The 15,140-nt window shown below is 28.4% G+C and overlaps 2 protein-coding genes across 11 annotated transcripts in view; one reads left to right on the top strand and one right to left on the bottom strand.

Annotated features, from left to right (window-relative positions):
• LOC122499974 (beta carbonic anhydrase 1-like) overlaps positions 1 to 1,579 on the bottom strand; it is a 69,092-nt gene extending 67,513 nt beyond the window's left edge. Inside the window, exon 1 of one of the 9 annotated variants that reach the window (XR_006301418.1) lies at positions 1,025 to 1,336. The gene's annotated coding sequence lies outside the window, so the exon portion shown is untranslated. Of the gene's footprint in view, positions 1 to 749; positions 1,337 to 1,451 lie in introns of those variants that run through there. The other 8 variants (XR_006301417.1, XR_006301419.1, XR_006301416.1 and 5 more) reach the window with 8 other exon arrangements.
• A 401-nt stretch (positions 1,580 to 1,980) lies between these two features.
• The window catches only part of LOC122500045 (lysosomal-trafficking regulator), a 36,433-nt gene continuing 23,273 nt past the window's right edge, over positions 1,981 to 15,140 (top strand). For both annotated transcript variants that reach the window (XR_006301433.1, XM_043608745.1), the window contains exons 1-6: positions 1,981 to 2,422; positions 9,041 to 9,127; positions 9,378 to 9,463; positions 10,622 to 12,044; positions 12,131 to 12,715; positions 12,899 to 13,460. Coding sequence is in view for 1 of the 2 variants with exons in the window: in XM_043608745.1 (XP_043464680.1) it covers positions 9,053 to 9,127; positions 9,378 to 9,463; positions 10,622 to 12,044; positions 12,131 to 12,715; positions 12,899 to 13,460 (2,731 nt within the window). In the remaining variant the exon portion in view is untranslated. The remainder of the gene's footprint in view (positions 2,423 to 9,040; positions 9,128 to 9,377; positions 9,464 to 10,621; positions 12,045 to 12,130; positions 12,716 to 12,898; positions 13,461 to 15,140) is intronic.

Here is a 15,140-nt window from a genome sequence, read left to right as displayed (position 1 = left end):
TTTTCCAGCAGATAGCAATTAAAAAATTATCTTTTTCACTTTATAAATTCAAAATATCTGACAGATGTCCGACTATAGAAACAAGGGGAAAAAGTGTCCGACTACTAAAGCATTCGTAATTTTTTATTAAAATGTTTATATTTTATTAAATACTGAACTATTTGTAACAAATTTATATTATTTTTAATCCTGAAGAACTCCTTTAATTAATAATGTGCTTATAAACACAGTAGATATTTGCTATTTCAAGAAATAAAACATAATTTAAGATTGTATCCTTAAGTGTCCGACTACTAGTGCATTTACCCTAGTAATTTCATAATAGTTTCTAAGGCAAACAAAAAGACACAAAAATTCCGAATTTTCTTATGTATTCTAAAAATGTAATTTTTTCTAGTACTTTTAATAAAAATCCCTGATTTCCCTGACCTGTGGCAACCCTGATGAAGTCTAAGGAACGAAATTAAAATATCAATTACCTTTCCTAAAATATGCACATGTAAAGTGGAGAATGTGAGAAAAAGTTTTATTTTAGCAATTAGAAAATATGTAAAAATGCAAAAAGAATTATTGATTCTTGTTTAAAATTAGTTGATTAATTATCTTTTAATAATTAAACTATTAAAAAAATTAAAACAGTAGATAAAATACGGGTTTTAAGTTGGTTTGTCAAATAACCTCATTTTTATGTTTTTATCAATTAATTACATTACAAAGAAGTGGAATTCTTGAATTCAATAAAATCTCACCGAATATAAAAAATTTTTGTTCAACTTTCAGGTTTTCTTAGTATTTTCCTATAATTTTTTCCTTAAATACAAGAAATAGTGAGTTGAAAGTACGCTATTTTTGAATTGTTGCGTACTTTGCAACTTAATATCACCTTATCACTTTCACAACTTCTAAATCACATTAAAATTTTCGTTTTTGTCTCTATATTTGGTGAGGTTTTATTTAATGATTGCACCTATTTTGAAATTAATTGATAAAAACAAGTAGCAAGTAGGTAAGAAAATTTGCTAACTTGCTGCCACTCTGCACAGAGATTCACTGGAAAAATTGCATCAACTTGGGCATGACCTTAAGATCCATTCGACATTCAAGTCAGGTCAAAGTTGTTTACAAGTGAAAAAATTATTAGCAACAATATACTATTTTTATAATTATCAAATGATTGTAGAATATTCAAGTATACTTTCTAATTAGTTTTTCTTTAAAAGGATATAGTTAATTAATAGAGAATAAATAAAATATTTATTGAGATTATATTTTTGTGTTCAACTACACCCGGTTTACCCAATTCCGGGTTCAGTAAAACGGCAACGGCATTTTTTAATTAATTTTCATGAATAAATAATAGTCCACGTACATAGAGTGAAATGCATAATTGCTGTGACATCAGTTTAGTGAGGGTTTACAAATCATTAAAGCATTTCACTGTACGTACATACCTCATAAATAATCAGCAATCTTTCTTTCTTTCTTTCTTTCTATATCGCAAATTAGCCTCTAAAACATTTATTTATGTTATGACAGTATCTCTCTTCTATACAATGTAGAAGTCAGCACTGAGTGTATCTGTATGTATAATATAAATATTAAGGGAGCTGTCACATCTCAACTGACTCTGTAGGCAGGTTGCCATAGTAACGTACACGAGTGAGAGGAGAGCCAGTGGCTATGAAATTTTAAGGCCTTTCTCCAATAAGGATCTAAAGTGCATGCGTTACGAATGCGTTGTTGCGGCGTTGAGTGGAACCGTAGCGTTTAATCGAATGCAAAATTTTATGAGTTAAAGAGAGATAATCGATATCACTATCCTTTTCCTATTTTGAATCATAAATGCATTTACCAGCTATTGTAAAAACACCTTTAAAACCATAAAGACATAAAGAACCCATTGTGAACGAACTTGGCCAAATATTGTTTATAGGGTGCCGTTGGAGACGCACCTTTAGCGATAATCAGAAATCATATGAGTGAAAGAGATAGTAAAGTTTATTCGTGTCTGTCGTTTCTGTTTAGATAATTCAGTTATCCTAATGATGTTCAAAACCAAAACATTTAATCATGAAAACATCGATGTATGCTCTGGTTAGAAATACAAAGTGTTTATGATGTACCTCTTAAATTTCAGGAGTTTTTACTAAATATCCTGTATATAATCGGGATTTTACATTACTACAGACATTGAAGATGGATTTTTTACAAGTTTAGGAAAATAAGACCATTTTAAAAATACGCTGTAAGAGGTTAAAGTAAAAGTTTTCCACAAGCAAATTTCCAACTCCTGCAAGATGTGTAAATAACAAAGCTTATTACAATCATCGTGTAATTTGTCATGATGCACGACATTCACAACTTTGCAGAATATCTTAGGGATGGTTTATAGATATCCTTCTTTGCTCTTCACAGTTTTAAGGTAAGAGGAAATTTTTTCTTTTTCTGTTAACCTTTTGCTCAACATATTTTTCAATTACTTTACGTAAGGTTGTAAATTTCAATATTAAATTGATTGATTGATTGATTTGTAAAATTACACAATTAAAAACAACGTAATTACTAATCAAATCTATAAGTCTACAGAAATTCTTTTTACAGTACGAATTTGAATATTAAAATGAAGGACAAGTACTTTGATTTCTTAACACCACTGACATTTTGCCACTAATCTTTCTGTCAAATGTTTTCAGAGAGTTTTTAACGAGTTAAAATGATTAATACAAGCAGAACGAATGATTAAGAAAATTAATTGACTTGAAAGCTTTTATACATGAACTAGTACTCCAGATTTTCGGGTAAAACATGAAAATGTCATTTTAATTTTAATCACACGAAGTTGAAGTCCACAACGTTTGTCAACGAAATAAATTTATTTAATGTATTCAAGTATTATTTTTAATTTAATATTTAATTGCAAAATAATTATTATCAAAATATAAACATCAATCTTTTATTTCGAAATATTTTTGTGACAATATTGCAGCGTCATTTTTAATTAATTTACTAAGTTTAAAATTTTTTTTCGTTGATCAACGTTGTGGACTTCAACATGGTTTAATCACCCATACACTTAAAAAGATGAGTTGAAATTGCACACTTCAAATTATATGCAGAAAGTAGAATAAGCTCCAGTCATTTCAAATTTTATATTATATAATTAAATTTTTAAATTATTCTTAAATGAAAAAAATTTCACTAATTTTAAATTCACAAAAACAAACTTGGACAATTGTTTATTAATTTTAATGTTAACTTTTTATTAATTTTTTTTAAATGTAATTTAATTTTTGTAAAAATAAAATATGACGTTAAAAATGAATGAAAATTTCGAGGCGCATGAATATTCTTCAAATGTCATTTTAATACATCATTCAACCGAACGTCTTTATAGCGAAATAACATTTAACCGAATTTCTATTTTAACAAAAAATTGTCATTTTCACGAATCGTAATCTCACGAAATGGGGGCTTTTTGTTGTAAAAAAATTTATGTTTCAAATTAGCGGCACATTTTTTTTACCATAAATTATCATTCTTCGACCAAATAGAAGTATATTTTAATCGGTGTAATTCATATTTATTAATTGCTACTTTATTTAAACTATTGTTTTCATATTTATGGTTATGAGTGCAGGTAAAACGTATTTATCTTCAAGAATTTATAATATTTTACAACCCTTTAAAAACATTTTCTTTTATCTACCTGAACTTACATTTATCAAAAATCTAGGCGCGATATATAGTTGAAATATATTTTTTCCTAAAATGGCATTATAATTGACTAAGTAACATTATCATATCTCGTACAAAAATTATTCAATATCAACTCAAATATTATTTTTAGGGGTGAGCATTTTGCACACATATTTATTAACACTAAACCAAGATATTACACGAAGGTGAATACTTTTTTTTAAGTGTGATTTCTTGTGCTCGTCATAAAACCATTTTTTGACAACGAGTTACGCACTCATTGCGCGTTTTCGCAGAACGATTTCGTAGATGTTTTAAGTGGCACAATGTTCTACCACCCATAATTCTTTTTCTGAATACCTAAAAATATAAATAATATATAAGCGAATGTTAAATAATGATCGCTCAACAAGTATTATAAGAAAATTAATGATTTTCAAAAAAAGGTGAAAATGCAATTGAGCCATTATCGCTTAATGAAAATTCGATTTTATGCGAGTTGCGTCAAGAATTTCTCAATTTCTACAATTTTAATGAAGAAATCAGGTGCATACTTTTTTTAATTTTTACTAACAAGAATTTTTTTATATCTCATAGTCGCGATATAGTATTAGCAAATGTATAAAAACGTGTGTTAGCAATATGGAAGCTTTTTGTGGCACATATATTTCAGTACCCAATTTTTCTCCTTTTCGTAAGATTTCCCCATATTCGCTATAGTAGCAATTCGTAAAAATTAACTTTTTTTTAAAATAACGGTTCACCGAATTTGATAAACATCAAATTCGTAATCAGCTACCCCAAGAACCCCCGACTAACAAAATTTCCCTTCATATTTAACGCCATATTTGATCCGCTATCTTGAAACTATGAATTCTTATTTACGTTTCTTAAAAGTATACAATTTTTGTGCACCTATGGTTGTAAATTGAATATTATTCACACACGTTTTATGGCTAAAAAATTATCAAACTTGAAAAAATGAAATTTTTTTATGTTTTTTGCAATTAAAACCGCCATATTTAATTTTGGGTTGAACAAAATTTCTTTTTTACACCGTAATCAAAAAGAGCACACTCTTTGAAATTGCCTAAAGAATTTTCTTATTTCAGGCGTTAATGGGTTAAGAAAGCAGTAAATTTTTAATACTTCCCTGTGTTAATATTCTTTTTTGTATTTAATGCGCTCTTTAACATAGAATACAGAGACCAAAGTGTCGACGGTTTTTTTGTTTCTACAACCTTTGTGTAACTGACGTTTCGATTAACTTCTTCTTTGTGAATTTTACCCACAACGTTAGCATGTGTTTGTCGTTGAGCGACTCGAATCACCATAGTCTACCGAACATATCCATAATGTCAGTCATGTCTGGCAGTTGACAAACGTCCACCGAAATCCCATCACATCAAAGACATCGATGATGTTCGGCAGTGGACAACAATTCCAATGAAAGGAATTCTTGCAGTACAAGTCATTTTTAAATTTCTAAACAAAAATCTATTAACCAAGATAAGTGGTTAATAGATACATACATACACAATTAATTAAAAGAATTATAGAATAAGGTACAATAAAGTAATAGGTAAAATCGGTATTTGAGATTCAAATTAGTGTTAAAAGAAAGTAAAAATAAGTTCAGTCAATAATATTATAAACAATCATTTCTCGTTCTCAAATTGGCGTTGACCCGGGTGAAGCGTGATACTGATTGGAGTCAGAGAGAAGATCCTACCTGCGAGCCCCCTGAGCTCCACACTAAATAACAATTATAATAAAAATTGATATATTTAAAATATGTTTGAAAAATAACGAGACTTATAAAATTTCTAAACAATATGGAATATGGTGCGAGTACTTTCTTTTATGAAAAATTTTAACGAGCGAATGAGGCAGAGAATAGAGGAACAACCGATTTTATGAATTGCAAGCTGCATCCTCCCTTCCCCATCATCAGTCCACGATTTCCCAAATTACTCTTCGTTTTCCCCCGAATGTTATATATTCTCTTTATATTTCAAATGAATGTACAGTTAATAACAAATCCAAGAAAATATAAAGAAAAGCAATAGTTTAATAAATATAATGAAAATAAGAGATATATACGACGAATGCGAAAACAACCTTCTGTAGTTGTGTACGATTCGTGAATATCAGAGTAATGAGGTAATTTTATATAAAAAGGATAAGTAGTACATCGTCTAGTATCAAGTTGATTAACTGGCTAATACATTTGATAGGCTTTCTACCAACCGGGAAATAGCCGGGAATTAAATTTTACTGGGAAAAACTAATAATTAGTTACCATTAGCTATTTCTTTAGGAAAATATTACTATTTGAATCAGTGACAGATTTTTTTCTATCAAATTTGTTTTCAGGAACAGTATTTGTCAACTTGTAGTACTTTATACGTTTGTCTGCAATTAATGTATTGAAAATTATTCCTAAATTTACACCAGCTTTTGAAGTCAAAGTAGAGTCTAATTCGAAATAATTGTGTCGCAATTAAACCCTACGTTACGACTGCAAAAAACCTAAATAAAACCTATAATTATGTTTAAGCTGAAAAGTAGGGCCTAAATTTTGACTCGGGTCTGTATACATAAATATTACATCAATAAAAATTAATGTAAAAAGCAGTTTTTTAAAATAAATTAATAGAATAAAACTTTTTTAATTTGGTAAGAAAAGTCTCGGTTTTTCCTGGTCAAATTAAGTTCCCGGCTATTTCTCGGTTTACCCGCGCAATTGGTAGAAACAAGTTTAAAAACAATTCATTAAAAAATGTAAACTTTAAAAATTTGCAATTTTTAAAATTTTTTGAAAACATTTTTATACTTAAATCTTACTTATAGGACACTATTTTTTACAAAATTGTGCTAAAATGTGACTAAATAACATGTAATACTTAATTATAGATAGTTTAACCCTTTAACGCCCAGTGGTACATACGCTGTACCAAAAATGCATTAAAGTCATCATAATTTTGAAACTAATACATATTACTAAAAATGTTAAATTCTTAGCTCTAGTAAAACTCTTCCAGCAGATAATTAAAAAAAACAAAAGTAAAAAAATAATAATAAATAAATAAAATAATAATAAATAAAAAAAATGTCAAGATACATTTTCTCCTATGACGGACAAAAAAATTTTAAAAAATTAATCAGATTCGTTTAAAACTTGTTACTCGGGGGTTTTTGGGGTCGCTGATTACGAATATGAAGTCAAAATTGCAAAATTCAAAATGGCGGATCCAATATGGCGGACGAAAAAATAAAAAATAATGGGATTTATATGAAACTTGTCACTCGGGGGTTTTCGGGGTCGCTGATTACGAATATGAAGTTAAAATTGCAAAATTCAAAATGGCGGATCCAATATGGCGGACGAAAAAAATAAAAATTAATGGGATTTATATGAAACTTGTCACTCGGGGGTTCTTGGAGTCGCTGATTACGAATATGAAGTTAAAATTGCAAAATTCAAGATGACGGATACAATATGAAATTGAAATGAAATTGGTGGAAATAATTCGGGCTTTAAAGGGTTAAAAGCAATTCATTAAAAAAATGTAAAATTTGAAAATTTTTGGTTTTTGAATTTTTCGAAAAAATTGAATATTTCTCGTTCTAATTAATATTTTTCAAATCTGTAAATTTATAAACCTTCCTTGGCCCAAGGTCTAACATTCTGCCAAATTTGGTTTCAAACGCTTCAGCCGTTTCTAAGTGATGCGCGAACAAAGATTCTGTACCATACATACACACATACATACATACACGAAATTTTTTATTGGTATATTTGGAATCCTTGATGCTCAAAACGAATAATTATGTGCAAAATTTAGAATTCTGAGCAATGTACAGACAAAAGTCTGATTTTATATATATATGGTGGATATCACGTCAAAACTCCACCCAAAAAAAAATGTTGTACAATTATTCCCAAATTTTTTTTATGATATGCCCTATAGGTTAGTAATTTATCATATAAATTTTTTTGAATTTTATAAAAAATTGTCCAAGGGGGAGGGGGTAGAAGTTCTGAACTTTTGCGTGACGCGCTCCACTTTGATTATTTCTTATAATTAGAGGAAAAAATTTTAAAAAAAATTAGAATATGGGTTTTTTAGATTTTTTCATGGGCTTTCGAATGGCAAAGTCTATTTTCAAAAATTTTTTTATTTTGACATAAATTTTGAAAAAATAAAAATAAATTTTCACTTTTCGCATCTTTGGGTTCATTTTTTCTTTTTTCTTTTATTTTTAAATGAAAGCTGAGCTTTTTTCTGATGAAATACTTGTTTTCCAAAAAACCGTTTTTTTTTGTTTTCGAGAAATGAATTTTTGAATATAGCGCATCACGTCGTCGCGCCACAATTTAATTTATAAAACGTTACAATGAACTATTTTCTGCATTTTTTAGGGTTGAGACTGACATTAGAACAATATAATGCCTGCATTATAGTTTTTTTTTAATTTTTTTAAATTAAAAAAAATATTTATTTTTTTAAATTTTTAACAAAATTTTTTTGCAATTTTATTTTTAATTTAATGCCTGTATTTTATTTTTCTGTTCGCTTTGTTTTACTTTAGAAATGAAAATAAATAAATTGTAGGCATTAAATTAAAAATAAAAGTCTAAAAAAAATTTTTTTTAAATTTTGTTAAAAATTTAAAAAAATAAATATTTTTTTTAATTTAAAAAAATAAAAAAAAACTATAATGCAGGCATTATATTGTTCTAATGTCAGTCTCAACCCTGTAAAATGCAGAAAATAGTTCATTGTAACGTTTTATAAATTAAATTGCGGCGCGACGACGTGATGCGCTATATTCAAAAATTCATTTCTCGAAAACAAAAAAAAACGGTTTTTTGGAAAACAAGTATTTTTTAAGAAAAAAGCTCAGCTTTCATTTAAAAATAAAAGGAAAAAGAAAAAATGAACCCAAAGATGCGAAAAGTGAAAATTTATTTTTATTTTTTCAAAATTTATGTCAAAATAAAAAAATTTTTGAAAATAGACTTTGCCATTCGAAAGCCCATGAAAAAATCTAAAAAACCCATATTCTAATTTTTTTTTAAATTTTTTCCTCTAATTAAAAGAAATAATCAAAGTGGAGCGCGTCACGCAAAAGTTCAGAACTTCTACCCCCTCCCCCTTGGACAATTTTTTATAAAATTCAAAAAAATTTATATGATAAATTACTAACCTATAGGGCATATCATAAAAAAAAATTTGGGAATAATTGGACAACATTTTTTTTTTGGGTGGAGTTTTGACGTGATATCCACCATATAGATAGATGTATGTAAATTATGAAAATTTTAAATCTGTTGTAGGATTTGGTAGCTATGACTACTAGACTAAGCAGTAAATTACAAATTTTGTGGGAATTTTTTATTCATGCTGAACCAGGAAGTGACGAGGTATGAATAAATATAAATTATTTTTCATTATTAAACATAATCATTATTTAACTGTTGTTAGTGAGAATTTTAAATACATCAATTTTTCCTTGTATAAACCATTTTTAAATCTACTGATAGTGTTAGAAAAAAGTTTATGATACTTGTAAATTTTATTCTAATGACGCGTGGGATAGAGTGATGTTTAAAAAATTATTACTATTTATTCATTTTACAGAAACTAAAGTAAACATTATTTTTTGTGATATAGAAATCATCTTGGTTGAATGTTTTTCTTGCTGAACTGCTGATTGAAGTGGAAAATGGAACTGATATTAAGTACTTAATATCAGGCTTGTAAGTATAAATTCACAAATATATTATGTGTCTTAGCATAGATCAAACATTTCTTTTATTAAAAGATATCTATAAACATTTTTAATACCGTAAACTGGGGCTATTAGGAACAGATTTCAACTTTAAAGGCTTGTAATTTTCTTGTGTATTGAAATATTGCCTTAATTTTTGTTTCTTTTCTTGATCTTGGCGAGCACATTGAAGGGTTAAAGGATTTTTTTGATTAAAGCTGGAATTTTAATCAAAAAAGACGCATTTTTTCGAAATTACAAAAACCATTGTAAAACGTATTTTTAAAGTTAAAAAAGTTATTGTTTATTGCTCGAAAGTACACACACAATTTAAAACAAAGGTAAAAACGAAACTAAAAGAGCGAATGTGTGTTTTTAAAAGTTGTTGGTATCATCAGTTGAGGTCGACGATGGAGTCACTGGTCGTTTATTGCGAGTTGTCGGTTCCAACATACACTCTTTTACAATTTCGAACCATCTATGAACACTAGAAACCAAATTAGGCGATTAAAAACAAAAGAAATTACGAAAAACTTACGTCTTGACAACGCACACTTTAACAATTCGGAAGAAATTATTGTGTTCCTTATATACCCGCCGTTTGTGAATTTTGGTTTTTGTTTCTAAAATCTTACTGTAAATACAAAATAAACATATTTATTACTTAGTGAACTCAATAAGGTTTCCCATAAGAAATCCCTTTAATAACAAACAATCACTTTGAGAAGTTAAAACAGGAACAATTTACCCCGGCAATCAAATGTTTTCCACGTTTGAAATTTCTCTAAAACACACTAAGACACTTACAAGCTACTACTGTTCACAAAATAATTAATAGTCACAATTATTGCATTGGAAAGTGTTGCCAGTTACCGCAGCAACAATTTTTCAAAAGCAAGTAACACAATTCATCGATACACGGCGCCGATAGCATCAACTCCACCCGAAAACAGAATTTTATTCCTAATAGAGTTAAGTTTACGGTACCCTTTACCCTTTATCCAATAGAATAATACAATAATTAATTTTACTGCAATTTATCACGTCGTTTTCGAAACATAAAAAAACAAGTGTCTCTTTATTTTTCAGATGTAAATTATCAGATTCAGATGTGAATATTTTAATAAAAAACTTTCTTTACTTGCAGTTCTATTGGAATAAATGGAGTTTCTACGCTAATTGCTTGTGAGTTACTGTCAGATGTACATTCCATATGTACATCTAGAGGAAATGAAAATGAAATAGTAGCACTACGAGAATATCTAGTGCACAATCGTGGCTGGAAATGTCTCACAGTCCTCAAGTTGCTTGGGGTCCAAGGCATATCGTGTGGTCAAGAGTTAATGACCTTACTTCTTGCACTCTACCCAGTTACTTTTCAGAACACGACCGATTTTGTTTCCCCTAATCCGTATGTAAAGTTTTCTTCCGACAGTGAAATTGATTCGATTAACTTTATCTGTCATGTTATGAAGCAGAATACCAAAATTAAACACAGTTCGAACAGTAATGCCTCGCGACGAAAACGAATTAGGAAATACAATGTTGACAGTGTGAAGCAGAGTCAATTGAGGAAGTGCCCCTACGACACAAAAGATTCTCGTAGAAAGGTCAACAGCGAATCAGAGGAGTTCTCCGATGGCAATAGTGAAACAAATTCCTCAGCTCTGAATGTCCAACTGAAGTCACTGGAACTTGGTAATTTAACAACTATGTTTTTTGGAAAAAATGATGAAAAGTGCAAAGCAAACTTTACTTCAGATACTGAACTATTTAAAACTTCTGGGAAAGAAACTTATCAAGATTTTATCAACGAGGAAGTAAAAGCAGTCTTTGATTCTGAAATCGGCCATTTCGAAACAAGCCTTTTGATTCTTCAGCTTCTGGAAGACCTTCGGGAGTACGAATTTCCTTCGGAAACTACAGCTGTGGTACAGATAATTGAATTCTCTCTAGACATACTCTGGAGTCTGCAATTTAAGACTGATATGAATTTGACAAATCTAGAGTGCGCTAGACTCAAAGCTGCAGCGTCAAGGCTTATGCTGATGTTTCTACAACGAATTCTGAAATCTGAAGTGCCGATGGCTGCTATGATTAAGAGTGGTTTCATACCCATGAATCTAAGAATTATTGAGGACGCTTGTGGAATTTCAATTTCAGATGTCACGTCCGAAGAAAGATTATATTTACAAGAGTTTATTTTTGCAACAATTTATGGAGCTACATCTATTCTATATGATACGCTGCATCAGGCAAAATTAATGAAAAACTTTAAGCATTTTTCAGAATTTTTTCATTTATTTGCGGGAATCCAAAACGGAAAATTGATGCAAAGGGCAATAATGTTATTACTAGACTGCAATCAAATTACATCTGTCACCAGAGTTGGAAAAATAATTGATATGATGGGAGCTTTAATTAGTACTTTAAAAACAGTGAGAAAAGAATTAAATTATGCTGATAAGGGAAATGAAATGACTGAAAATGCTAATACTCATCATCATTATTGTGATATTTTTGGACTTCCATTTCGGAATGAGCCTTCGTTAAACTCAGATTCATCTCAAGTAGGTCTATTTTCTATAAAGTAATTTTCTATAAATCTGTAACATTACCATTGTCATTAATAAAGAATATTAAATAAATTTTCCAGGTTTGTTACGTTTCATTTCTGTTGACGACTTTAATCTCTCTGTTGGCTGAGGCTCATACATTTGAAAAAAATCTTCAAATTAAACTCTTGAGGGTAATGACAACTGCTGGAATCTGTTGCTGTTTCCCACCAATAACGTTTCTTCACAATGTCATAGGATTCCTGAAGAAGTCAAACAGCCAAACTTACAATCTTGCCGCAGCACTTTTAGAACATGTTCTTTTTAAGGAACTTGGAGATAATTCCATTTCATTGGAAAATTGTGACGTGTGTAACAAATTAAAGCGTCATCAATGGAAGTTTTTGGAACTTTATAATGATATTTTATTGCCCGATGATCCAAAATTATGTTCAGTCATTATTGTACATCTATTAAAAGTTACTCCTGCTTCTGGTTTTCAAGTGAAGGAAACCTTGCTTTTTAAAGTATTTTACTCAACTTTTTCAAGAGCAATAGAATATTTGGAACAAGATGAAAGCAATGCAATGGTTAAATTTCTTATACACGCTTGTTTATTCATAATTGCAAGTCTAATTACAAGCTCATCATTATTCGAGAAGTTTATGGAAATCGATGGTTTAAAGGTAAAATTTCTACATTTCTTTAAAGTTCTATAATTCTTTCTTATAACTTAAATTAATGTAGACCTACCGAATGATAAATGCTTTTCCTTTAAACACAATTTATATTGTAACTTATTTCGCTAGAATAACTTTCGCTGACAATGAAGAATCAATTGAAGAATTTTTTACGTTTTAACATTTTAGGGTCCCATGAAACTTCTTCGAAATCCTAATTTCACTAAAAGTGCTTATAATCTGTTGGAAGTTGCTGTTATAATGGAAAATTGTAGAATGCCTGGTAGTAGTTCGAAAAATATTGAAAATATGAGCTCTGAAGCACCAGCTCTCGCAGTTTTATTAAAATCTCTTGACAGAGAAAGTAGAGGCCTTATAGCAACTTTGAAAACTGATGTTAAAGAGGAAACTGTGCAAGAAAAAAAAGAGTCTGATTTAATGTACTGTGATGGTTTGCAGGAAATTGTAAACAACATGTTTTCCACAAATTTGACACGAACGAATAATGCGCCTGATTTTGAAAGTATTTTCGTGGAAGGGCTATCAGAAAAAGAATTAAATGTATTAGAAACGAGAGATACGCATAGAAACGTTAAATTCGACCAAGTTAATGTTGCATGGCGAACTGCTGCTAATATTACTTTGTCTTGCTCAAGATTTCAGGCAGAACTCTTGAATCATCCAGTTGCCAAGACGATGGAAGAATTATTTAAATTATTGTCAGTTCTCGTTGCAACGAACAAAATTACAGGTACGTTTTTTTATATAATAATACACTCAAAAACACTTTTATCTTGCATTTATTGTACATGGGTAATATGAATTAGTTGAATCATTCACATTGGGACTTGAAGAATTTTTTATTAGGGGTTTTATTCGTAATTAATAAAAAAATACACCTGCAATAATTAAAAGCAAAAATGAAGAAAATTTAATCATCTATTAATGAGAGTATTGAAACAAAAACTGCAATAACTCACAATCAAATTAAATACTCTTTAAAGACATAATCAGCAAAAAATATTTCAACTAAAATTTGGACAGATAATTAGATTTCAGGGTTGCTATGCAATCTGGAATCCTAGAATCCTGAAAAATTGTTGTATTCTAAAGTTATTGTGTTTATTCTTGAAATATAATTTCACTTAAATATTTCAAAATTAATTCAATTTTAAAAGAATTACGTTTAGATTTAACTTAGATTTAAAAAAAAAATTTTTAACTAAAATTCATCTGAAATTAGTTAAATTTTTTAATAAATATATTTAATTGAATATTAAAAATAATAGATTTTATAGAAGAATTTTAGTTAAAAGCACTAAATCAAATTTAATTTTCATACAATTAAAAATGATTGCAGAAATTCAATTATTTTTAAAAGTAGTAAAATTCTTCTCAAAAATTTAATTATTTTCAAAAATTTTAATAAAATTCTTGGCAATATTTATATTATTTTGAAAAACTTTCTTCAATTCAATGATTTTTAATATCTACTACTTTAATAAAAATTCCAAAAAGAATTCAATTAGGTAGTTAAACAAAATTTTAATAAAATAATTCTACGCAAACAATTCATTATTTTCATAAATAATAAAAATTCCACAGGAATTCAATTATTTACAAATTATTTTCATAAATAATAACATTTTTTACAGGGATTCAATTATTTTCATCAATAATAAGACTCAATATTGAATTTAAATTATTTTTAATACAATTTTAATTGAATTCCTTGAAGAAAGTTATTAAATAATTATTTTATTAATCAAAGAAATTCAATAATTTATTTTAAAAACCTTTGCTACAATTCATTTATTAGAATTTAAGTATTGTTTTCAATACAGTTTTAATAAAATTTCTTTAAAGAATCAAATTATTTTTAAAAATGTTAATGAAATTCTTTGCGTAACAATTCAATTTTTTTCAAAATAATTTTAATAAAATTCTTCGCAGAAATCTAATTCTGTTTAACCCGTTGCCTGTTTCCGACCCACGGGTGGGTCGTGAAAAAGTATGGCCATAACTGTTTCCGACCCACCCGTGGGTCGTGTTCACTATCACTTAAAATAAATATAATTTGTATATAAATTGATAGATATTTTTCTTTATATCAATATTATAAGAAATTATAAGGGTCATTAATGATATTTTAGAAAATAATTGAATAATTAGTTATAATTTAAATATATTATACTATTTGAAAAAGTATCAGATTCCGCTGGGCAGTTTGGGACAATCATGTTGTATTTTCCTCAAACAGTTAAGGGGTTAAAAATTTACAAAAATTCTCGTCAAAATTTCAATTATCTTTATAAATAATAACATTTTTCTCCGAAATTCAATCACTTTTAGGAATTTTAATAAAATTCTTTACAAATAGCAAAATTTTTCGCCAAAACTTCAATTATTTTCAAAAATTTATAAAAATCTT

This window comes from Leptopilina heterotoma, unplaced genomic scaffold (genome assembly GCF_015476425.1).
Source record: "Leptopilina heterotoma isolate Lh14 unplaced genomic scaffold, ASM1547642v1 Lhet_180, whole genome shotgun sequence".
Taxonomy (NCBI): domain Eukaryota; kingdom Metazoa; phylum Arthropoda; class Insecta; order Hymenoptera; family Figitidae; genus Leptopilina; species Leptopilina heterotoma.
Note: the sequence above shows the minus strand (reverse complement) of the source record. Positions and strands in the feature narration are given on the sequence as shown.